Raw genomic sequence first — 26,872 nt, forward strand, 5'->3', positions numbered from 1 at the left:
GGCTGAAAGAACAATTAAAGTAGTGGATTTAAACATTTTTAAAGTTACAACCTTCCAAAAATCATCTCTGTGTTTGAAAAATTTTTAATGAAGCATGCCGTTTGATTTTTTGAAGGATCCGCCTTGCTACTTTACTTGTTGGGCAGCACCCATACACAGTTATTTCCATAACATCTTTCTAAACATACTTTTTACTTAAATTAACAGTAGAGGAAAGTATGTTCTCTAGGGCTAGGGCTTTTCTGAGTAGCTCCAGTAGTGAAGAATAAAGGTGAACTTCCTATTTGATCTCTCATATCTTCTCCAATCAAAATATTCAACCCAAACGTAGGGGTCTTTTCAAGTATTTCTTGACTGCATTATGCTAGATGCTATACATATGCTGTTTTTTTGATCCAGGGATTTAGAAGTGTATTGCTTAATTTCCAAATATTTGAAGATCTACTAGATACTTTATTGTTATCAATTTCTAATTTAATTATGTTTTGGCCATATAACATTCTCTATACCATTTCAATCCTTTGGAATTTTTTCAGACTTGTTTTATGGCCCTCCCCATATGTTTTATCTTTGTGAATATTCTGTTAAAATAAACTTTTGTGGGCCGGGCGTGGTGGCTCACGCCTGTAATCCCAGCAGTTTGGGAGGCCAAGGTGGGCAGATCTACTAAGGTCGGGAGTTTGAGACCAGCCTGACCCACATGGAGAAACCCTGGCTCTACTAAAAATACAAAATTAGCCGGGCATGGTGGCACATAACTATAATCCCAGCTACTTGGGAGGCTGAGGCAGGAGGATCACTTGAACCCAGGAGGCAGAGGTTGCAGTGAGCCAAGATTGTGCCATTGCACTCCCCTTGGGCAACGAGAGCAAAACTCCATCTGAAAAAAAAAAAAAAAAAGAGAAAGAAAACTTTGCTTTGCACAGTTCCATCTTAACTGAAACTTGTTCATATCAGAACCATGCAAAGGTTTTAATATGCACAGGTTTTATTTAATATGGTGCCATGCAAAAGCTAGGATTACTTGTATACCCAAATGTGAACTCTGCAGTTGTGTGTAATGTTCTATAAATATTAATTAGGTCAATTTGGTTAGTAGAATTGTTGAAGTCTTCTAAATTCTCTTTTTTTTTTCTTGTCTGCATTTCTACTTTTTAGTGAACAAGGGTACTAAAATTTCCAACAATGATTGTGGATTTGTCTAATTTTGTCTTTAGTTCCATACGGTTTTGCTTCATGTATTACAAAACTCTGTGATTAGATACATACACATTTAGGAATATTATATCTTCTGGATGAATGAAATCTATTATCATAACCTTACTCATGGACTCAGGTCACATGAAATGATCTTCTTTATCTCTGGTAATACACCTTATCTTGAAGTCTACTTTGTTTATTATTACGAATATTGCCACTCCAGTTTTCTTATAATTAGTGTTTACGTGATACACTTTCTGTAACCTTTCATGGTTTCAGTTACCTATGGCCAATAGTGGTTCAAAAATATTAAATGGAGGATTCCATAAATAAACAGTTAAATTTTAAATGGCGTGGTGCTCTGCATAGCATGATGAAATCTCATAGTGTTCTTCCCGGGATGTGAAGCACCCTATGACCAGCGTATCAGCACTGTATAGGCTACCTGCTGGTTGGTCACTTAGTAACCGGTCTCAGTTTTCGGATTAAAAAAAAAAAGTATATATAGGGTTCAGTACTATCCACACTTTCAGGCATCCACTGGGGGTCTTGGAACATGTCTTCCATGGATAAGGAGGAGACTATTGTACATCATTTCTCAATCCTTTTTAATCTCCGTCTTATACTTAAAGTGAGTCTATTTTAAATAGCATATTGTCAGGTCTTGCTTTTTCGTCTAGTCTGACAAGCTGTTGTTTTAAATGGTATCATTTACTTGCATTTAATCTAAGTTGTGGTATGGTTGGGTTTAATTCTACCATTATGCTATTTTTAAAAAGTTTGTTCCCACTTTCCATCTTTTGTACTATTTTGTCATATATTTTACTTTTACATATATTATAAAATCCACCATGTGTTATTTTTTACTTTAAATAGTGTATTGACTTTTCAATAATTTAAAGAAATGAAAGAAAAATGATTTTTTATATCTACTATGTCTGGTTGTCTTTATTCCTTTAAACAGATCTGAATTTTCATTTGGTATCATTTCCTTTAAGCCTGACAGCCTCCTTTAGCATATCTTTTGCACAGTGGAACAGTGCAATTCCGCTGGTAATGAAATCTCTCAGCTTTTTGGTTATCTGAAAATGTCTTCATGATGCCTTCACTTTTGAGGAATATTTCTGTTGCATGAGTATAATTCTACTTCATCAATTTTTCCCCCTTTTTGCACTTTAAAGATTTTTTTTCCATTGTCTTTGGCATCTTTTGTTTCTGATGTAAATTCAGCCTTCATTCTTGTTGTCATTCTCCTATACATATTGCATATTTTTATCTTTGGCTTCTTTAAGATATTCTCTTTGTTTGGTTTATTTTGTTTTATTTTCTGCAATTTTACTTTGATTAACCTTATTGTAGATTTCCTGATGTCTATCTTGCTTGGAGGTCCTGAGCTTCATGTATCTGAGTTATTGTATTCATATTAAGAAAATTTTCAGCTAATATTTTTTCAAATACTTTTTCTGTCCTATTCTCTCTACCTTCCCTCTGGGATTTCTGGTTATTGAGGCTGTCTTCATCATTTTGTTGTTGTTGTTTACTTCAGTTTCGATAATTTCTATTGGTCCGTTTTCAAGTACATTGACCCTATCTTCTGCAGTGTCTAATGTGCTAATAATCCTACCTAGTGAATTTTTCATTTCATACATTGTATTGTTCTATGATTTTTATTTGCTTCTCTTATAGATTGTTTACCATACTTATTATAGTTAGTTTTAAGTTATTGTTTATAAATCCAATACCTGGATCATTTGAGAGTCTTTTAATACCTGTTTTTTCTCTTAATACTGGGTCAAATTTTTCTGCTTCTTCACGTCTATTAATTTTTTGTTTTATAGTGGACACCGTGAATGACACATTATAGAAATTCATATCTTCCTCTGAAGACTTGAGAGCAATTAAATTCTGGCAGGTCAATTGTTCCTGTGGAGTTTTGGTTTTAGCCTTTCTATGGAGAGGTTTATTTCAGTTTTGCTGTTAGAGTATTGCCCTTAGTCCTGGTTCACAGTCCTTATACCTAAGGTGGGATCCTTCTGTGGTTTAAATGAAAAGCCCACCTTGTTAACCCAGACCATCTGACCTGGAAGAACCTAGACTCCAAACTCTGTATACCCAGCACTAGGCAAATGATGAAATTGCTGGTAATTGCTGCAACTTCTTATTTGAACTCTTTTCACTGTGTTAATAAACACACACTGGGAAAAGCCAGGCATATTAGTCGGGTTTCTCCAGAAAAACAGAACCAATAGAAGGTATATGGAGAGAGAGAAAGAAAGAGAAAGTGCTTGATTATAAGGAATTGGCAATTATGGAGGCTAACAAGTCCTGAGATTTGCAGTTTGGTAAGCTGGAGACCCAGGAGAGCTGATGACCTAGTCTGAGTTTAAAGGCCTTAGAATCTGGAGAACTGATAGCGTAGTGCCAATCCAAATGCCAGCAGGCTCAAGATCCATGAAGAAGCAGTGTTTCAGTTTGACTCTAAAGTCAGGAAAAAATGATGTCCCAACTCAAAGGCAGTCAGGCAAGAGGAATTTCCCTTTATGTAGGAGAGGTTCAATCTTTTATTCTACTCAAGCCTTCAACTGATTGTATGAGGCCCACCCACATTAAGGAAAGCAATCTGCTTTACTCAGACTAAAAATTTAAATGTTAAACTCGGCCGGGCACGGTGGCTCAAGCCTGTAATCCCAGCACTTTGGGAGGCCGAGACGGGCGGATCACGAGGTCAGGAGATCGAGACCAGCCTGGCTAACATGGTGAAACCCCGTCTCTACTAAAAATACAAAAAACTAGCCAGGCGAGGTGGCGGGCGCCTGTAGTCCCAGCTATTTGGGAGGCTGAGGCAGGAGAATGGCGTAAACCTGGGAGGCAGAGCTTGTAGTGAGCTGAGATCCGGCCACTGCACTCCAGCCTAGGTGACAGAGCGAGACTCTGTCTCAAAAAAAATAAATAAATAAATAAATAAATAAATAAAATAAATAAATGTTAAACTCATCTAAAAATACCCTTACAGAAACACCCAGAATAGTGTTTGACAAGCACACAAGATAAATTTTGATTTCAGTCAGTGCATTTTATTTCAGGGTCATGTCTGTGTGCCTTTGCTTGCTATCTAAAACCTTCAAACAATTGCTTTTTATATTTTTTCCCGAGTTTATACATTTGGTCAGCAAAGCATGGGTCAACAAACTATGGCCTGTTGGCTAAATCCAGCTTATTTTTTTAAATTAAATTGTATTAGAACACAGCTATACCTATTTGTTTATATTATCCATGACGACTTTCACTATAGCCCTAGAGTTCAGTAGTTTCTAGAGACTGTAATGCCTAAAATATTTTCTGGCCCATAACTAACAGGAAAGTAAGTTCTATAAAGAAGAAGAGCAGGGGACAACCAATGTGAACAAGAGTGACTCGAAAAAGCTTTGTGGGGCCAATGGTACCTGGTCTCTCTATCTCTAAAGCATGGGTGAGATTTGGAAATATGAGGGCATTACAGGCAAGGGAAATGGACAAGACCAGAAAAGAGGAATAAGTATGGCATCTTTGAGTCCCAGAGTAGATACCTACTAGAGTTAGAGTGTTCTCATTCAGAAAGATTGAAAGCCAGATGCCAGGTGGCTCACGCCTGTATAATCCCAGCACTTTGGGAGGCTGAGATTACAGGATCACTTGACCCCAGGAGTTCAAGACCAACCTGGGCAACACAGAAGGACCTAGCCAAGTGTGGTGGCACATACCTGTCTTCCTAGCTACTCAGGAGCCTAGGGCAGGAGGATTGCTTGAGCCCAGAAGCTCATGGCTGCAGTGAGCTATAGTCATGTCACTGCACCCCAGCTTTGGCAACAGAGCAAGATCTTCTCTCTTAAAAAAAAAAAAAAGGAAAAAACAGAAAAAGAGTTTGAACTTGATTCTACAACAGTGAAGACACTTTTTTTGTCTATTACATTTTATTCTATTTTTAAAAATATTCTCAGTTTTGAGTTCTTTGTTTTTTTAATTTTCATTAACTTTTTTTTTTCATTTTTTTAACTTTTATTTTAGGTTTGGGGGTATATGTGAAGGTTTGTTACATAGGTAAACGCATGTTGTGGGAGTTTGTTGCACGTATTATTTCATTACCCATGTATTAAACCCAGTACCCAATAGTTATCTTTTCTGTTCCTCTCCTTCCTTTCACCCTCCCCGCTAAAGTAGACCCCAGTGTCTGTTGTTTCCTTCTTTGTGTTCGTAAGTTCTTATCATTTAGCTCTCACTTAAAAGTGATAACATGCAGTATTTGTTTTTCTCCTCCTGTGTTAATTTGCTGAGGATAATAGCCTCCAACTGCATCCAAGTTCCTGCAAAAGACATGATCCTGTTCTTTTTAATGGCTGCATAGCATTCCATGGTATATTGGTACCACGTTTTCTTTTTTTTTTTTTAATTTTTTTAAAATTATTATACTTTAAGTTCTAGGGTACATGTGCACAACGTGCAGGTTTGTTACATATGTATATATGTGCCATGTTAGTGTACTGTACCCATTAACTCGTCATTTACATTAGGTGTATCTCCTAATGCTATCCCTCCCCCCTGTCCCTTCCCCACAATAGGCCCTGGTGTGTGATGTTCCCCTTCCTGTATCCAAGTGATCTCATTGTTCAATTCCCAACTATCAGTGAGAACATGCAGTGTTTGGTTTTCCGTTCTTGCAATAGTTTGCTGAGAAGATGGTTTCCAGCTGCATCCATGTCCCTACAAAGGACACAAACTCATCCTTTTTATGACTGCATAGTATTCCATGGTGTATATGTGCCACATTTTCTTAATCCAGTCTGTCACTGATGGACATTTGGGTTGATTCCAAGTCTTTGCTATTGTGAATAGTGCCACAATAAACATAAGTGTGCATGTGTCTTTATAGCAGCATGATTTATAATCCTTTGGGTATATACCCAGTAATGGGATGGCTGGGTGAAACAGTATTTCTAGTTCTAGATCCTGGAGGAATCGCCACACTGTTTTCCACAATGGTTGAACTAGTTTAGAGTCCCACCAACAGTGCAAAAGTGTTCCTATTTCTCCACATCCTCTCCAGCACCTGTTGTTTCCTGATTTTTTAATGATTGCTATTCTAACTGGTGTAAGATGGTATCTCATTGTGGTTTTGATTTGCATTTCTCTAATGGCCAGTGATGATGAGCATTTTTTCATGTGTCTGTTGGCTGTATGAAGGTCTTCTTTTGAGAAGTGTCTGTTCATATCCTTTGCCCACTTTTTGATGGGGTTGTTTGCTTTTTTCTTGTAAATTTGTTTGAATTCTTTGTAGGTTCTGGATATTAGCCCTTTGTCAGATGAGTAGATTGCAAAAATTTTCTCCCATTCTGTAGGTTGCCTGTTCACACTGGTAGTAGTTTCTTTTGCTGTGCAGAAGCTCTTTAGTTTAATTAGATCCCATTTGTCAATTTTGGCTTTTGTTGCCATTGCTTTTGGTATTTTAGACATGAAGTCCTTGCCCATGCCTATGTCCTCAATGGTATTACCTAGGTTTTCTTCTAGGGCTTTCATGGTTTTAGGTCTAACATTTAAGTCTCTAATCCATCTTGAATTAATTTTCGTATAAGGAGTAAGGAAAGGATCCAGTTTCAGCTTTCTACTTATGACTAGCCAATTTTCCCGGCACCATTTATTAAATAGGGAATCCTTTCCCCATTTCTTGTTTTTGTCAGGTTTGTCAAAGATCAGATGGCTGCAGATATGTGGTATTATTTCTGAGGCCTCTGTTCTGTTCCACTGGTCTATATCTCTGTTTTGGTACCAGTACCATGCTGTTTTGGTTACTGTAGCCTTGTAGTATAGTTTGAAGTCAGGTAGCGTGATGCCTCCAGCTTTGTTCTTTTGGCTTAGGATTGTCTTGGCAATGCGGGGTCTTGTTTGGTTCCATATGAACTTTAAAGCAGTTTTTTCCAATTCTGTGAAGAAACTCGTTGGTAGCTTGATAGGGATGGCATTGAATCTGTAAATTACCTTGGGCAGTATGGCCATTTTCACAATATTGATTCTTCCTATCCATGAGCATGGTATGTTCTTCCATTTGTTTGTGTCCTCTTTTATTTCACTAAGCAGTGGTTTGTAGTTCTCCTTGAAGAGGTCCTTTACATCCCTTGTAAGTTGGATTCCTAGGTATTTTATTCCCTTTGAAGCAATTGTGAATGGATGTTCATTCATGATTAGGCTCTCTGTTTGTCTGTTACTGGTGTATAAGAATGCTTGTGATTTTTGCACATTGATTTTGTATCCTGAGACTTTGCTGAAGTTGCTTATCAGCTTAAGGAGATTTTGGGCTGAGACAATGGGGTTTTCGAAATATACAATCATGTCATCTGCAAACAGGGACAATTGACTTCTTCCTTTCCTAACTGAATACCCTTTATTTCTTTCTCTTGCCTGATTGCCCTAGCCAGAACTTCCAACACTGTGTTGAATAGGAGTGGTGAGAGAAAGCATCCCTGTCTTGTGCCAGTTTTCAAAGGGAATGCTTCCAGTTTTTGCCCATTCAGTATGATATTGGCTGTGGGTTTGTCATAAATAGCTCTTGTTATTTTGAGATATGTTCCATCAATACTGAATTTATTGAGAGTTTTCAGCATGAAGGGCTGTTGAATTTTGTCAAAGGCTTTTTCTGCATCTATTGAGATAATCATGTGGTTTTTGTCTTTGGTTCTGTTTATATGCTGGATTACGTTTATTGATTTGTGTATGTTGAACCAGCCTTGCATCCCAGGGATGGAGCCCACTTGATCATGGTGGATAAGCTTTTTGATGTGCTGCTGGATTCGGTTTTCCAGTATTTTATTGAGGATTTTTGCATTGATGTTCATCAGGGATATTGGTCTAAAATTCTCTTTTTTTTTGTTGTGTCTCTGTCAGGCTTTGGTATCAGGATGATGTTGGCCTCATAAAATGAGTTAGGGAGGATTCCCTCTTTCTCTATTGATTGGAATACTTTTAGAAGGAATGGTACCAGCTCCTCCTTGTACCTCTGGTAGAATTCAGCTGTGAATCCATCTGATCCTGGACTTTTTTTGGTTGGTAGGCTATTAATTATTGCCTCAATTTCAGAGCCTGCTGTTGGTCTATTCAGGGATTCAACTTCTTCCTGGTTTAGTCTTGGGAGAGTGTAAGTGTCCAGGAAATTATCTGTTTCTTCTAGGTTTTCTAGTTTATTTGCATAGAGGTGTTTATAGTATTCTCTGATGGTAATTTGTATTTCTGTGGGGTCCGTGGTGATATCTCCTTTATCATTTTTTATTGCGTCTATTTGATTCTTCTCTCTTCCTTCTTTATTAGTCTTGCTAGTGGTCTATCAATTTTGTTGATCTTTTCAAAAAACCAGCTCCTGGATTCATTGATTTTTTGAAGGGTTTTTGTGTCTCTATCTCCTTCAGTTCTGCTCTGATCTTAGTTATTTCTTGCCTTCTGCTAGGTTTTGAATGTGTTTGCTCTTGCTTCTCTAGTTCTTTTAATTGTGATGTTAGGGTGTCAATTTTAGATCTTTCCTGCTTTCTTTTGGGGGCATTTAGTGCTATAAATTTCCCTCCACACACTGCTTTAAATGTGTCCCAGAGATTCTGGTATGTTGTCTCTTTGTTCTCATTGGTTTCAAAGAGCATCTTTATTTCTGCCTTCATTTCGTTATGTACCCAGTAGTCATTCAGGAGCAGGTTGTTCAGTTTCCATGTAGTTGAGTGGTTTTGATTGAGTTTCTTAGTCCTGAGTTCTAGTTTGATTGCACTGTGGTCTGAGAGACAGTTTGTGATAATTTCTGTTCTTGTACATTTGCTGAGGATTGCTTTACTTCCAACTATGTGGTCAATTTTGGAATAAGTGTGATGTGGTGCTGAGAAGAATGTATAGTCTGTTGATTTGAGGTGGAGAGTTCTGTAGATGTCTATTAGGTCTGCTTGGTGCAGAGTTGAGTTCCATTCCTGGATATCGTTGTTAACTTTCTGTGTCATTGATCTGTCTAATGTTGACAGTGGGGTGTTAAAGTCTCCCAATATTATTGTATGACAGTCTGAGTCTCTTTGTAAGTCTCTAAGGACTTGCTTTATGAATCTGGGTGCTCCTGTATTGGGTGCATATATATTTAGTTTAGTTAGCTCTTCCTGATGAATTGATTCCGTTACCATTATGTAATGGCCTTCTTTGTCTCTTTTGATTTTTGATGGTTTAAAGTCTGTTTTATCAGAGACTAGGATTGCAACCCTTGCTTTTTTTTGTTTTCCATTTGCTTGGTAGATCTTCCTCCATCTCTTTATTTTGAGCCTATGTGTGTCTCTGCATGTGAGATGGGTCTCCTGAATACAGCAAACTGATGGGTCTTGACTCTTTTCCAATTTGCCAGTCTGTGTCTTTTAATTGGACCATTTAGTCCATTTATATTTAAGGTTAATATTGTTATGTGTGAACTTGATCCTGTCATTATGATATTAGCTGGTTATTTTGCTCATTAGTTGATGCAGTTTCTTCCTAGAATCGATGGACTTTATATTTTGATATGTTTTTGCAATGGCTGGTACCGGTTGTTCCTTTCCATGTTTAGTGCTTCCTTCAGGATCTCTTGTAGGGCAGGCCTGGTAGTGACAAAATCTCTAAGCATTTGCTTGTCTGTAAAGGATTTTATTTCTCCTTCACTTCTGAAACTTAGTTTGGCTGGATATGAAATTCTGGGTTGAAAATTCTTTTCTTTAAGAGTGTTGAATATTGGCCCCCACTCTCTTCTGGCTTGTAAAGTTTCTGCCAAGAGATCTGCTGTTAGTCTGATGGGCTTCACTTTGTGGGTAACCTGACCTTTTTCTCTGGCTGCCCTTAACATTTTTTCCTTCCTTTCAACTTTGGTGAATCTGACAATTATGTGTCTTGGAGTTGCTCTTCTCGAGGAGTATCTTTGTGGCGTTCTCTGTATTTCCTGAATTTGAATGTTGGCCTGCGTTACTAGTTTGGGGAAGTTCTCCTGGATGTTATCCTGCAGAGTGTTTTCCAACTTGGTTCCATTTTCCCCGTCACTTTCAGGCACACCAATCAGATGTAGATTTGGTCTTTTCACGTAATCCCACATTTCTTGGAGGCTTTGTTCATTTCTTTTTACTCTTTTTTCTCTACATTTCTCTTCTCACTTCATTTCATTCATTTGATCTTCAGTCACTGATAATCTTTCTTCCAGTTGATCAAGTCAGTTACTGAAGCTTGTGCATTTGTCACATATTTCTCATGTCATGGTTTTCATCTCTATCAGTTCTTTTAAGGTCTCCTCTGCATTGATTATTCTAGTTATCCATTCTTCCATTCTTTTTTCAAGGTTTTTAGTTTCTTTGCACTGGTTACATAGTTCCTCCTTTAGCTCTGAGAAGTTTGATCGACTGAAGCCTTCTTCTCTCAACTCATCAAAGTCATTCTCTGTCCATCTTTGTTCCATTGCTGGCGATGAGCTGCATTCCCTTGGAGGGGGAGATGCGCTCTGATTTTTTGAATTTCCAGCTTTTCTGCACTGCTTTTTCCCCATCTTTGTGGTTTTATCTGCCTCTGGTCTTTGATGATGGTGACATACTGATGGGGTTTTGGTGTGGGTGTCCTTTCTGTTTGTTAGTTTTCCTTCTAACAATCAGTACCCTCAGGTGCAGGTCTGTTGGAGTTTGCTTGAGGTCCACTCCAGACCCTGTTTGCCTGGGTGTCAGCAGCGGAGGCTGCAGAAGATAGAATATTGCTGCACAGCAAGTGTTGCTGTCTGATTCTTGCTCTGGAAGCTTCGTCTCATGGTGGACCCAGCCATGTGAGGTGTGATGTGTCGGTCTGCACCTAGTTGGGGATGTCTCCCAGTTAGGCTACTCAGGGGTCAGGAACCCACTTGAGCAGGCAGTCTGTCCATTCTCAGATCTCAACCTCCGTGCTGGGAGAACCACTGCTCTCTTCAAAGCTGTCAGACAGGGACCTTTTACATCTGCAGAGGTTTCTTCTGCTTTTTGTTTAGCTATGCCCTGTCCCCAGAGGTGGAGTCCACAGAGACAGGCAGGCCTCCTTGAGCTGCAGTGGGCTCCACGCAATTCGAGCTTCCTGGCAGCTTTGTTTATCTACTTAAGCCTCTGCAATGGCAGGCGCCCCTCCCTCAGCCTCGCTGCCGCCTTGCAGTTAGATCTCCGACTCCTGTGCTAGCAATGAGGGAGGCTCCGTGGGCATGGGACCCTCCGGGCCAGGTGTGGGATATAATCTCCTGATGTGCCATTTGCTAAGACCCTTGGTAAAGCGCAGTATTAGGGTGGGAGTTACCCGATTTTCCAGGTGTTGTGTGTCTCAATTTCCCTTGGCTAGGAAAAGCAATTCTCTTCCCCCTTGAGCCTCACCTGCTTCAGCTCTCGCTGGTCAGGCTGCACCTGCAGAGCAGCATCAACTGCCCAACACACCCCAGTGAGATGAACCCGGTACCTCAGTTGAAAATGCAGAAATCACCTGTCTTCTATGTTGCTCACGCTGGGAGCTGGAGGCTGGAGCTGTTCCTATTTGGCCATCTTGGGCGCCACCGCCCCAGGTTTTTTTTTGTGTGTGTGTGTGGAGACATAAAAGTATGCTGGAGAGAGCGAAAGAATAGACTATTTTAAATAATTGCAGTAAGCTAGAAGAACTAAGGGATAAGCGTCTTGACTCACTATGACTTTGGGAAAAAAGAGGGTCAAATGAAATATTAAGAAAAAAATTGTAAGAATATAAAAGGTGTAATATGAGACACTGCTTTTCTTAGCTCTACATAGGGAATGTAGTAGGATTATTTTGCTCCAAGCTCTCTGTCAGTTGATTTTTTAAAAATGATATTTCCTCACCAGGTACCCGCAAGTGGGAATCCAGAAATAACTAATGAGGAGAGTGGAACTTGGCATTAATGAATACATTATATTAATATGAAAACTTTTTACCTCTCGTGTGCTAGCAATTTTCTTAAGTATAATGACAGCAGAGGTTCATCTTAGAATTTATAAGAAGTGATAAGTCTACAAGGCTGAAACCCCTTTACCTTAGAAGAGTTCTTAGCTATATGTACATTTGGGCCTACTACTATATCAAAGTTTGAACAGATTCACAACTTTTGTCAATTATGGACAGAGATAGTAATAACTCAGTCACTCGACTTACTCTGTTCAGGCTGCTGTAACAAAATACTGTAGACTCGGTGACTTAAAGACATTTATTTCTATCGTTCTGGAGACTAAGAAGTCCAAGATCAAGAAGCCAACAGATTCACTTCCTCATGGGGCCCACTTCCTGGCTTGCAGACAGCGACTCTCTTGTGTGTTCACATGACCTCCTCTTTGTGTTTGTGTGGCGAGGGAGAGGCAGCTCTCTTGTCTCTTTCTTGTCATTTCCTTCTTTCTTTCTTATAAGGGCACTAATCCCATCATGAAGACACCACCCTCATGACCCAGTCCAAACCTCAAAAGTCCCTACCATCACATTAGAGGTTAGGGTTTAAACATACGAGTTTTCGGGGACACAAACAGTCCATAATGATCACCATGATATATTAAGTTCTATTTAAGGTGCTTTGGGTATATAAAGAATAGACACAGTCTTACATTTAAGGTATTCCCAGGCTAATAGAGTAGAAAAAGTCTTAGCCATTCCTAATAGAAAGCCTAAAATAGATGTATTTTTAGTTTAAGAACTTTTTTTTTTAATTAGAAGAATGAAATCAAATAAGAGGTATAATAGTACAGACAACAAGCTGGTTTGAGTATAAGAAATACTGTTGGTAGAGAATTTTTTTTCTTTTCTTTCCTTTTTTTTATTATACTTTAAGTTACGGGATATATGTGCTGGATGCCCAGGTTTGTTACATGGGTATACATGTGCCATGGTGGTTTGCTGCACCCATCAACTCATCATCTAGGTTTTAAGCCCTGCATGCATTAGGTATTTGTCCTAATGCTATCCCTCCCCTTGCTCCCCACCCCCGACAGACCCCAATATGTGATGTTCCCCTCCCTGTGTCCATGTGTTCTCATTGTTCAACTCCCACTTAAGAGTGAGAACATGCGGTGTTTGGTTTTCTGTTCCTGTGTTAGTTTGCTGAGAATGATGGTTTCCAGCTTCATCCATGTCCCTGCAAAGGACATGAACTCATTCTTTTTTATGGCTGCATAGTATTCCATGATGTATGTATGCCACATTTGTTTGTCCAAGCTATCATTGATGGGCATTTGGGTTGGTTCCAAGACTGCTATTGTAAATAGTGCTGCAATAAACATACGTGTGCATGTGTCTTTATAGTAGAATGATTTATAATCCTTTGGGTATATACCCAGTAATGGAATTGCTGGGTCAAATGGTATTTCTGATTCTAGATCCTTAAGGAATTGCCACACTGTCTTCCACAATGGTTGAACTTACATTCCCACCAACAGTGTAAAAGCATTCCTATTTCTCTGCATCCTCTCCAGCATCTGTTGTTTCCTGACTTTTTAATGATTGCCACTCTAACTGGAGTGAGATGGTATCTCATTGTGGTTTTGATTTGCATTTCTGTAATGACCAGTGATGATGAGCTTTTTCTCATATGTTTGTTGGCCTCATAAATGTCTTCTTTTGAGTAGTGTCTATTCATATCCTTCACCCACTTTTTGATTTTTTTTTCTTGTAAATTTGTTTAAGTTCCTTTTAGATTCTTGATTTTCGACCTTCGTCAGATGGGTAGATTGCAAACATTTTCTCCTATTCTGTAGGCTGCCTGTTCACTCTGATGATAGTTTCTTTTGCTGTGCAGAAGCTCTTTAGTTTAATTAGATCCCATTTGTCTATTTTGGCTTTTGTTGCCATTGCTTTTTGTGTTTTAGCCATGAAATCTTTGCCCATGCCTATGTCCTGAATGGTATTACCTAGGTTTTCTTCTAGGGTTTTTATGGTTTTATGTCTTATGTTTAAGTCTTTAATCCATCTTGAGTTAATTTTTGTATGAGGAGTAAGGAAAGGATCCAGTTTCAGCTTTCTACTTATGGCTAGCCAATTTTCTCAGTACCATTTATTAAATAGGGAATCCATTCCCCATTTCTTGTTTTTGTCAGGTTTGTCAAAGATCAGATGGCTGCAGATGTGTGGTATTATTTCTGAGGCCTCTGTTCTGTTCCATTGGTTTACATATGTGTTTTGGTACCAGTACTGTGATGTTTTGGTTATTATAGCCTTGTAGTATAGTTCGAAGTCAGGCAGCATGATGCCTCCAGCTTTGTTCTTTTTGGTTAGGATTGTCTTCGCTATATGGGCTCTTTTTTTTTTTTTGATTCCGTATGAAATTTAAAGTAGTTTTTTCTAAATCTGTGAAGAAAGTCAATGGTAGTTTGATGGAAATAGCATTGAATCTGTAAATTACTTTGGGCAGTATGGCCATCTTCACGATACTGATTCTTTCTGTCCATAAGCATGGAATTTTTTCCATTTGTTTGTTTCCTCTCTTATTTCCTTGAGCAGCATTTTGTAGTTCTCCTTGAAGAGGTCTTTCACGTCCCTTGTAAGTTGTATTCCTAGGTATTTTATTCTGTTTGTAGCAATTGTGAATGGGAGTTTACTTATGATTTGTCTCTGTGTTTGTCTATGATTGGTATATAGGAATGCTTGTGATTTTTGCACATTGATTTTGTATCTGGAGACTTTGCTGAAGTTGCTTATCAGCTTAAGGAGGTTTTGGGCTGAGATGATGGGGTTTTCTAAATATACAGTCATGTCATCTGCAAGCAGAGACAATTTGACTTTCCCTCTTCCTATTCAAATACACTTTCTTTCTCTTGCCTGATTGCCCTGGCCAGAACTTCCAATACTGTGTTGAATAGGGGTGAAGAGAGAGGGCATCCTTGTCTTGTGCCTGTTTTCAAAGGGAATGTTTCCAGTTTTTGCCCATTCAGTATGATATTGGCTGTGGGTTTCTCATAAATAATTATTATTTTGAGATATGTTCCATCGATAACTAGTTCATTAAGAGTTTTTAGCATGAAGGGGTGTTGAATTTTATCGAAGGCCTTTTTTGCTTCTATTGAGATAATCACGTGATTTTTGTCATTGGTTCTGTTTATGTAATGGATTACTTTTATTGATTTACATGTGTTAAACCATTCTTCCATCAAGTGATGAAGCCAGCTTAATCGTGGCTGATAAGTTTTTTGATGTGCTACTGGATTCGGTCTACCAGTATTTTATTGAGGATTTTTGCATCGATGTTCATGAGAGATACTGGCCTGAAATTTTCTTTTTTTGTTGTGTCTGTGCCAGGTTTTGGTATCAAGATGATGCTGCCCTCATAAAATGAGTTAGGGAGGAGTCCCTCTTTTTCTATTGTTTGGAATAGTTTCAAAAGGAATGGTACCAACTCCTCTTTGTACCTCTGGTACAATTCGGCTATAAATCCGTCTGGTCCTGGACTTTTTTTGGTTGATAGGCTATTAATTACTGCCTCAATTTCAGAACTTGTTATTGATCTATTCAGGGATTCAGTTTCTTCCTTATTTAGTCTTGGGAGGGTGTATGTGTCCAGGAATTTGTCCATTTCTTCTAGATTTTCTAGTTTATTTGTGTAGAGGTGTTTATAGTGTTCTCTGATGTTAGTTTGTATTTCTGTGGGATCAAAGGTGATGTCCCCTTTATCATTTTTTATTGTGTGTATCTGATTCTTCTTGCCTTTCCTTTTTATTAGTCTGGCTAGTGGTCTATTTTGTTAATCTTTTCAGAAAACCAGCTCCTGGATTCATTGATTTTTTGAAGGGTTTTTCATGTCTCTATCTCCTTCAGTTCTGCTCTAATCTTAGTTATTTCTTGTCTTCTGCTAGCTTTTGAATTTGTTTGCTCTTACTTCTCTAGTTCTCTTAATTGTGACGTTAGGGGGTCAATTTTAGATCTTTCCCACTTTCTCCTGTGGGCATTTAGTGCTATAAATTTCCCTCTACACACTGCTGTAGCTGAGTCCCAGAGATTCTGATATGTTGTATCTTTGTTCTCATTGGTTTCAAATAACTTATTTATTTCTGCCTTTTGTTATTTACCCAGTGGTCATTCAGGAAACTACATGCAGTTTCCATGTAGTTGTGAGATTTTGAGTGAGTTTATTAATACTTAGTTCTAATTTGATTGCACTGTGGACAGAGACTGTTATGATTTCTGTTCTTTTGCATTTGCTGAGGAGTGTTTTACTTCCAATTACGTGGTCGATTTTAGAATAAGTGCGATGTGATGCTGACAAGAATATATATTCTATTGATTTGGGGTGGAGAGTTCTGTAGATGTCTATTAGGTCTGCTTGGTCCAGACATGAGTTCAAGTCCTGAATATCCTTGTTAATTTTTTGTCTCATTGATCTGTCTAATACTGACAGTAGGGTGTAAAAGTCTGTCACTATTATTGTGTGGGAGTCTAAGTCTCTTCATAGGTCTCTGAGAACTTGCTTTATGAATCTGGGTGCTCCTGTATTGGGTGCATATATATTTAGGATAGTTAGCTCTTTTTGTTGCATTGATCCCTTTATCATTGCATAATGCCCTTCTTTGTCTTTTTTGACCTTTGTTGGTTTAAAGTCTGTTTTATCAGAGACTAGGATTGCAACCCCTGCTTTTTTTGGCTTTCCATTTGCTTGGTAAATATTCCTCCATCCCTTTATTTTGAGCCTGTGTGTGTCCTATCATGTGAGATGGGTCTCCTGAATACGGCACACAGATGGGTCTTGATTCTTTATCCAGTTTGCCAGTCTGTGTCTTTTAATTGGGGCATGTAGACCATTTACCTTTAAGTTTAATATTGTTATGTGTGAATTTGATCCTGTCATTATGATGCTAGATGGTTATTTTGCACGTTAGTTGATGCAGTTTCTTCATAGTGTCATTGGGCTTTCTATTTTGGTATGCTTTTGTAGTGGCTGGTACCAGTTTTTCATTTCCATGTTTAGTGCTTCCTTCAGGACTCTTGTAAGGCAGGCCTGGTGGTGACACAATCCGTCAGCATTTCCTTGTCTATAAAGGATTTTATTTCTCCTTCACTTATGAAGCTTAGTTTGGCTGGATATGAAATTCTGGATTGAAAATTCTTTTCTTTAAGAATGTAGAATATTAGCCCCCACTCTCTTTTGGCTTGTAGGATTTCTGCAGAGAGATCCGCTGTTAGTCTGATGGGCTTCCCTTTGTAGATAACCTGACGTTTCTCTCTGGCTGCCCCTAAGATTTTTTTTACATTTCAACCTTGGAGAATCTGACAATTATGTGTGTTGGGGTTGCTCTTCTTGAGGAGTATCTTAGTGGTGTTCTCTGTATTTCCTGAATTTGAATGTTGGCTTGTCTTGCTAGGTTGGGGATGTTCTCCTGGATAATACCCTGAAGTGTTTTCCAACTTGGTTCTATTCTCCCCATCACCTTCAGGTACACCAAGCAATCATACATTTGGTCTTTTCACATAGTTCCATATTTCTTGGAGGCTTTGTTCATTTCTTTTCATTCTTCTTTCTCTAATCTTGTCTTCACACTTTATTTCGTTAAGTTGATCTTCAATCTCTTATATCCTTCCTTCTGCTTGATCAATTTGGCTATTGATTCTTGGGTATGCTTCATGAAGCTCTCGTACTGTGTTTTTCAACTCCATCACGTCATTTATGTTCTCCTCTAAACTGGTTATTCTAGTTAGCAACTCGTCTAACCTCTTTTCAAGGTTCTTAGCTTCCTTACATTGGGTTAGAACATGCTCCTTTAGCTCAGAGGAGTTTGTTATTACCCATCTTCTGAAGCCTACTTCAGTTAATTCATCAAACTCATTCTTGGTCCAGTTTCGTGCCCTTGCTGGGGAAGAATTTCGATCATTTGGTGGAGAAGAGGCGTTGTGGTTTTTGGAATTTTCAGCCTTTTTGTGCTGGTTTTTCCTCATCTCCATGGATTTATCTACCTTTGATCTTTGATGCTGATGACCTTTGGATGGGGATTTTTTGTGGGTGTCCTTTTAGTTGATGTTAATGTTACTGCTTTCTGTTTGTTAGTTTTCCTTCTAACAGACAGGTCCCTCTTCTGCAGGTCTGCTGGAGTTTGCTGGAGGTCCACTCCAGACGCTGTTCATCTGGGTATCAGCAGCAGAGGCTGCAGAACAGCAAATATTACTCTCAGCTCCTTCCTCTGGAAGCTTCATCTCAGAGTAGCACCCGCCTGATGCCTGCCAGAGCTCTCCTATATGGAGGTGTCTCCCAGTCTGGAGGCACGGGGTCAAGGACCCACTTGAGGAGGCAGTCTGTTCCTTAGCAGAGCTCTAGCACTGCCCTGGGAGATGTGCCACTCTCTTCAGAGCTGGCAGGCAGGAACATTTAAGTCTGCTGAAACTGCACCCACAGCCTCCCCTGTCCCCAGGTGCTCTGTCCTAGGGAGATGTGGGAGTTTTATATATAAGCATCTTACTTGGGCTGCTGCCTTTGTCTCAGGGATGACTTGCCCAGTGAGGAGGAATCTAGAGAGGCAGTCTGGCCACAACAAGGCAGCTGTGTTCCACCCAGTCCAAACTTACCAGTGGCTTCCTTAACACTGTGAGGGGAAAACTGCCTACTCAAGCCTCAGTAATGGTGGATGCCCTTCCCATCACCAAGCTCAATTGTCCCAGGTTGGTCGACTTCAGACTGCTGTGCTGGGAGCAAGAATTTCAAGCCAGTGGTTCTTAGCTTGCTGGACTCCGTGGGAGTGGGACCTGCTGAACAAGACCACTTGGCTCCTTGGCTTCAGACCCCTTTCCAGGGGAGTGAACAGTTTGTCTTGCTGAGGTTTGTCTTGCTGAGGAATGAGCCACCACTGAGGTATGAAAAGGAACTCCTGCCACTAGCTCGGTGTCTGCCCAAAGAGCTGACCAGTTTTGTGCTTGAAACCCAGGGCCCTGGTGGTTTAGGCACATAGGGAATCTCCTGGTCTGTGGGTTGCAAAAACCATGAGAAAAACGTAGTATCTGGGCTGGATAGCACAGTCCCACCTGGCTTCCCTTGGCTAGGGGAGGGAGGTCTCCGGCCCCTTGCACTTCCTGGGTGAGGCAATGCCCCACTCTGCTTCTGCTTGCCCTCTGTGGGCTGCACCCGTTGTCTAACCAGTCCCAGTGAGAGGAACTGGGTACCTCAGTTGGAAATGCAGAAATCACTGCCTTCTGCATTGGTCTTGCTGAGAGCTGCAGACCAGAGCTGTTCCTCTTCAACCATCTTGCCAGATCCCCCTGGCAGATAATTTAACTCAGTGGTAGAGCATATGCGTTCCATGTAATAGGTTACAAATTCCATTTCTGAAATCTCCACTGGCATTTTGTGGGACGTTAGCACTAAATAAATATTTGCTAGATTTAGTTTAATTCAGGTCGGTTGAAGCCACATGAACTATAGAATTGTGTTAGATTTGATTTCTTTTGCTGGCTGTGCCACAAACTAACTCTAGGTTCAATAGCAAATCACTGGATTTCACTGTATGTCATTTTCCTCATTTGTAAAATAATTTCTGTCCCATTAATAGCTCAGATCATTATGTAAGCTTTATCTTTTCTTCAAAGCACCTTTATTTAATATTCCTATTTAAGAGCATTAATGATGCTTTTTCCTTATATATTATTAAAATTATATATTAATATGTTATATATTTGTATATTGCTTTCATTATAAATATACTTATTCGGTTAATTATTTTCATTTATAGAGTCCTTAATACTTTTCATAATATTTTTCTGTCCTTTATTATTGTATTTTTATTGACATAAAAGATTCTTTAATGGTATCAAAGAATTAATTGGCTACAGAAAAAGTAGGGCCACTTAACCACAGGGCAAAATTAAAACAGGGACATAAAAAAGATGTGACAAAAACTTGAATTAATTTATTAGTCTATTTACCTCGGAGCTTTTCAATCAGATTTCTGTTTTAATTAGATAGTATGTAGTTAGTAGATCACATGGTGGGACATACACGTTCTGGCCTAAAATACAAAGTGGTTTTGTATATGTGTATGTGACAATTTTGATTTAAAGGTTAATTGTGTTAACTTGTCTTAGGAACCATGAATTTGCACATTATCTAATGTGCATTTTAAGGAAAGTAGGAAGTCTAAGAGTACAACACTATCCTTTGGGATTGACAACAATGAGAATTACCATGCCCTTTTTGATGTATCTTTAAGTAAAACTCTGGCAAAGGTAGTTTCCTGAACTAAAAGGATAAAAGGATTCTTGCCCTAATGTGACGTTTCTTACGGGTTTTTTTTTTCCGTTGTTATATTCAAGTCAGCACATGTCAGTTTACTAAATACCTATGTAGCTCTGTGCTAGAATATTAGGAAGAAAATACTTTCATTATTATAAAGAATAATCATGGCAGTCATAATATTTTTGCTGGTCTCATCATTACTTTTGTGCTATAGTACAAACATTCAGGACACGGGTAAGATTAGTGACCTTTATCCAATGTTCCACCAAAGTTACATGGCCAATAAATGACAAAATTGTAAATGGAATCTATGCTTCTTATTTCTCCTTGTGGCACTCTAATTTATAATAATTTATCACCCTACTTTCCAGAAAGGAAGAGCCAGAAAAAAATTGTCATTTATTTGTTGACTAAATGTTGATTGAACATTTACTATGTGTCATAACTGTCCTAGAAACTGAGTTTGTATGGGGAGCTAAATGACATGATCTCTGTCCTCCTAAACTTATGAGTAGAAACTGGAACTGAAATACACTATTAATAATGTCTCTCATGCTGACATCTACATTTGCATATTGCAGTTGTTTTCATCCGAGTTGTATAACCAAATCACCCACCTAACTTTGTGCAAGTACAGATATCCAGACTGCCTTTGGAGATTCAAATTCAGTATATTTGAACTAAAGCTTGTGCATAGATGTGTTTAAAAAGCTCAACAGGTGATTCTGATGCATAGCAAGTATTAAGAAATCCTAGTGTATCAACTTGTAGCCCTCACACTACTTATATTGTTTTATTTTATCTGGATAACAACCATTTCTAGTAGATACTACTATCCTGTAACCACAAGTTTTACAAATTAAGAAACTAACGTCAACAAAATCATGTCCCTCATAAATGGCTAAGTTAGATCCAGAAACTGTATACTCTAACTCCCCAGAGAGAAGTCTCCTTAAAAAAAAAAAAAACTATGGAAAAGTAAACTGGGCTTATCTTTTATGTTAAGGCTGAAGAAAAAGATGAATTACTACACTTTTTCCAAATTGTGACTGATTCTCTCTTCTGGCTTTTGGGAGGCCATGTTGAACTTATTCAGAATGGTAAGAGAAAAGATTTTAATGTAACTAATAGCTATTGTAGAATCAACTGCTAACAGTTTGATCTTTTTTTCCAAAAACAAATGCCACATTAACTGTGCAGATAACCTCACTGAAATGAAACCATGTTGAAATAAACTCACAATTTTTAAAAATGGATATTCCAGTTTTACATAGCCAACATCAACAATGTGAATATTAAATTAAGGAGAATACTGTTGAAATAAAACTTTAGCTTTTTCTGTTTAGCAAATCTAAGATGAAGACAAATGATAATTTGGACAGTTTATTCCTGAAAATAACTTTTAAGTTTAAAAGATTGCAGTCAGTGTTTTAGATGTATTGTGAGAGAAATCCCTATGTTCAGGGTGGATATGATTTAACTCATATAGTCTAACTATCCAAGTAAGAGTAAACTTTTATTTAATGACCTTTTAGTGAACTTGGAAGTTATAGGATATTTCTGTTTACATTGAGAGATTTAAACATGTATGAGTTTTATGTTTTCTTAAGACTGAAAAAATAATTCTTAGTTACATTCATGGCGCTCTTCCTAGAAAAATTTCATCTAATATAAATGTAACACTCTAAGAATATTTTTTAAGTAATACTTGAACTGAAATTTTACTTTTAGCTTTTCTCCTCAGAATCATTGCATGCACATAAGTTGAAGAGTCAAATAGTTCTATAAGGATCATTAAAACATACACACAATCCCTGGCTCTCATGCCCATTCCATTTCCCATTTTCCAAAGGCAACTACTTTCAGTTAGTATAACTAATACCTTGGTAGTTATGCTCAGTTATTGAGTATGGAATGGAATGGAAACTGACATTTGTTAGAAACGTTCCCTGTTCTAGGATATTTTACATTAGCTCATATGAGAGCTATTTCTAGTTTTACAGATGAAGAAATAGTTTCTAAGAGGTTAAGCCACTTGTATAAGTATCCAGTGCTAAATCGTTATAACTAGCTGCTCAGAGCTTAAAGATTACAAATCAATAAAAGGAAATTTTTGTAGTTAATGTATTCATTATTATATAAAACAGTATGTCACAAAATTAAATTTTTTAAGGATGTGAGCAACCAATTGTAGTCATCTGTGCCATTTCCATTTCCTTATATTCTGTCTTTGCAGAAAATTTGTTTTTATTCACTGAAATTCATTGATAGAAGAAAAAGATTCAGATTTAGGATATGTTATTTTCTATTTAGAGAGAGATAACAATAGATTCTTACCTTAGTATTTATGCCTATTGTCTGACTATATTCATAAAAATGAAATGACTTATTTATGGCTATGTAAAATTGCCATGAATTTTACATCTTAAAATCTTCTTTATTGTAGAGTCTACAAAGTCAGAAAGTTTAGCAGAAATGGTCATGCTTTGATTTGGTTTGAAAAGAACAAAATCTTTCTTTGTTATTGTAAAGTGTTTGCTTTAATCTTTCTTTTTTTTTTCTTTTCCTTTAGTACTACAAAGTGATCATTTCTTACATTTATTGCAAGCTGACAATGTCCAAATAGGATCTGCAGTCATGATGATGCTACAGAATATACTACAGATCAACAGGTTACTTGGTTTTCACAAAATGTTACTGTTTTTTTAATCAGAAGCATTACCAATTTTATTCCAATTTTGTTAAAATTGACTGCATATGACTTGTATATAATGTATATACAAGTTCATAGTATATATACTTGTATATAATGTATATATAATGTATATACAAATATAGAGTACATATACTTGTATATAATGCTGAAGCTCCATCACCATTGTCTTTCAGAAAAAAATATAAAATACTACAAAAGACTAGAAATGTATTATTAAATTGATACCTTATCCCAGAGCTTAAGATTTTAGCTCAAATCTCAGGCTTAAAGAAGAGAATTAGTGTGATATCTGAAGAAAAATATTGAGTGTGATTTCTGAAGAAAAATCACAACAAAAAATGTTTAATCACATTTATTGAATAACTTCAAGCTTGGTATTTTTACAGATGCTCAAGAAGGGTATAAAAGAAGCAATTGGCAATTATTCAGGGTAAAATGGAAGGGCAGTGTATACACAATTGGAATAATCCATTCTTTCAGTTTAGTATGAATTTATTATGCAGCTGCTGTGTCTGTCATTATAATTATAGAGTTGATTAAGATATAAACCTTATCTTCAAAGAGCTTACAATAGAATGGAAAAGACAGACACACAAACATCATTGTATTATAATACATTGTTACAATATTAAAAGTGACCATAAATGTTAAAGGACCTTCTAATCCAAACTGAGGGGAGATGCTTCTGGAGAAGGTAATATCTGAGATGAAACTTCAAGGATGGTATATTGGCCAGGGAGGAAGAGGAGAAAGAGAAAGCAGTATTTACAGGCAACATAAGCAAAAATAGAGATAAGAAACAACATGCTGAGGATGAAGAGTAGGTACAAATTCATTATTGTTGGGATTTAACCTTCCATATAGGGAGGTGGCTAGCAAGCTCGGCTGAGACTCAAAGTCATGAAGAATTTATATGCTGTGTTAAGGAAATGAAGTTTTATCCTATAGGCAACAGGGACCATTGAAGATTTTTAAAGTAGACAAAAGTGGTCAGATTACATTTCAGTTTTGTTACTCTGGTGACTATGTGAAGGAAAGATTAAGGGGAAGAAAACTCTAGACAAGGCCGGGCGTGGTGGCTCTCGCCTGTAATCCCAGCACTTTGGGAGGCCGAGGCGGGCGGATCACAAAGTCAGGAGATCAAGATCACGGTGAAACCCTGTCTCTACTAAAAACACACAAAAAATTAGCCGGGTGCAGTGGCGGGCGCCTGTAGTCCCAGCTACTCAGGAGGCTGAGGCAGGAGAGTGGCGTGAACCCGGGAGGCGGAGCTTGCAGTGAGCCGAGATCGCGCCCCTGCACAGATCACGCCACTGCACTCCGACAGTGCGAGACTCTGTCTCAAAAAAAAAAAAAGAAAAAGAAAAGAAAACTCTAGACAAAAAAGGCAATCATACTAATCCAAGTGAAGTAATGACATCTTGTCCTTGGGCATTGGTACCTGGGATATGGAGTTTTTAAAATAATGAATTAGGCTGGGTGCGGTGGCTCAAGCCTGTAAGCACAGTACTTTGGGAGGCCAAGATGGGCAGATCACGAGGTCAGGAGATCCAGACCATCCTGGCTAACACGGTGAAACCCCGTCTCTACTAAAAAAAATACAAAAAATTAGCCGGGCGTGGTGGTGGGCACCTGTAGTCCCAGCTACTCGGGAGGCTGAGGCAGGAGAATGGCGTAAACCCGGGAGGCGGAGCTTGTAGTGAGCTAAGATCCGGCCACTGCACTCCAGCCTGGGCGACAGAGCGAGACTCTGTCTCAAAAAAAAAAAGAAAAAAAAAAAAAAAAGAATTAAAATCATCAAGACTTTACTGATCAAGATGGAATAGTAGGGATGCATTTATCCTCCCATCTGAAAAAAAGGACAAAAACATGAAACATAATTTTTTAAGAAACTGGATATCAGTCAGTGAAAGAAAGTAAGCCCAGAGAAAAAGGAATAAACAAGGTGAGTCTTACAATGCTCTAACTTACAGTATTGAGAGAGTTTTCAGGTTGAAGTATAGGCAGAGGCATCCTAGCAAGCTTTAGTTAAAGCAATAGAGCCCAGAGTCTGGAGAGAACAAGATGACTAGAGTTCACAAGTCAGAATACTAGAGAAGAGAGCTATACACATAAAGAACCCCAGAGATCTGCAGACGGTATCCTTCAAGTATTAAGTAGAGTACTGATCTGCACATATATGTAAGGAACTACCCAACGCCAGGGAAAACAATAATCCAAAAGGACTAAAAGGAACAGTGCAAGGAGCTCACACAGGGCCAGAAATAGTACCTGTTTCCAACAGCCAAACTGGAAAGTCTCATAAACAATGGGTCATTGGGTAGAGTGTTCAGGAAGGTTTTACCCCAGTAGTGAGGAATAATTCACATTAGAATGAGCACTATTCCAGATCATAAAAGCAAGACCCAAAAGGGTCAAACTGTTTCCAAGTAATTTAACTGCATGTGGTTATTGAACCTGGCTGTATTTAAAAATTTTTTTTTTACTGTAGGTTATACAAAGGTAGGAAGTTCACTAGAAATCTTTCGATTTGGCTTTTAAAAGGGTGAGAAAAATCCCACCTGTGTCATCATAGAATATTTGCTTTGATGACTCTTTTTTTCTGTTTCTTTATTACTGCAAAATAACTATTTCTTGCCGTTACTACAAACTGATAGATTCTGCAGTCATGACTATGTTACAAAACATACTACGATTCAACAGGTGATTTGATTTTACTGGTACTGAAGTACTGGGCATGCAAATAAACAAGAAAACAGGATCTAAAATGAGAAGAATTAGTTAATCAAGACTGATACATATGTTGGCATTAACAGACAAGGACACTAGTTATTATAACCATATAACCATATTCCGTATATTAAAAAAGTTGAATACAGACATATAAGCCTCAAAGTGAATTTCTAGAGATGAAATCTACAATATCTGAGATGAAAAATACACTGGATGGGATTAACAGCAGATTAACATTACAGATTAGTGAACTTTAAGGCATATCAGTAGAAACTATCCAAAATGAAACAAAAAAGAAACAAAAGGAAATAAAAGCATGTCAGTGAACTGTGGGACAACTTTGAGCAACCTTACATAAGTGTAATCAGAGTACATAAAGTAGGCAGTAGGGTGACAAAAAAATGTGTGAAGAAGTAATGGCTTAACATTTTCCAAATTTGATGAAAACTATAAACATGCAGATTCAAAAGGTCATCAAACCCCAAGGGCAATAAATATGAAGAAAATTCTACATTGAGGCACATAATAATCAAAATGCTCAAACCAGTGATAAAGAGAAAAATCTTAAAAGCAACCAGAGATGAAAAAACATTATATACAGAAATAGAGATGAGGATGACAGCAACTTTCTTATCAGAAACACCACAAGTAAAAAGACAGTTGAATATTGAAAAAGAAAACTGTCAAATTAGAATTTTATACTCAGCAGAAATATATTCAAAAGCAAAGATGAAATACTTCTTCAGAAATCATTAGCAGACCAACACTACAAAAAATATTCAAAGAAGTCCTTCCACCAGAAAGGAAATTCGTCTACACAAAGAAATAGAGTATCGGAAATGGTGATTACATAAACATATAAGATAGTTTTTCTTATATTATTTTAATATATCTATAATATATTTGCCTACACAAAAATAGTAATGTACTTGAGGAACATATGCATAAGTAGAATGTATTCCAAAAGGGCATGAAGGCTAGGAGGAGATAAATGGAAGTATACTGATGTAAAGCTTTTATAC

The 26,872-nt window shown here is 37.9% G+C and overlaps 1 protein-coding gene across 1 annotated transcript in view; it reads left to right on the forward strand.

Moving 5' to 3' along the window:
- IQCB1 (IQ motif containing B1) overlaps positions 1-26,872 on the forward strand; it is a 73,794-nt gene that overhangs the window by 9,098 nt on the left and 37,824 nt on the right. The window contains exons 6-7 of the mRNA XM_050781844.1: positions 21,408-21,501; positions 22,974-23,073. Coding sequence (XP_050637801.1) covers positions 21,408-21,501; positions 22,974-23,073 — 194 coding nt within the window. The remainder of the gene's footprint in view (positions 1-21,407; positions 21,502-22,973; positions 23,074-26,872) is intronic.

The sequence above is a fragment of the Macaca thibetana genome, chromosome 2, assembly GCF_024542745.1.
Source record: "Macaca thibetana thibetana isolate TM-01 chromosome 2, ASM2454274v1, whole genome shotgun sequence".
NCBI lineage: Eukaryota > Metazoa > Chordata > Mammalia > Primates > Cercopithecidae > Macaca > Macaca thibetana.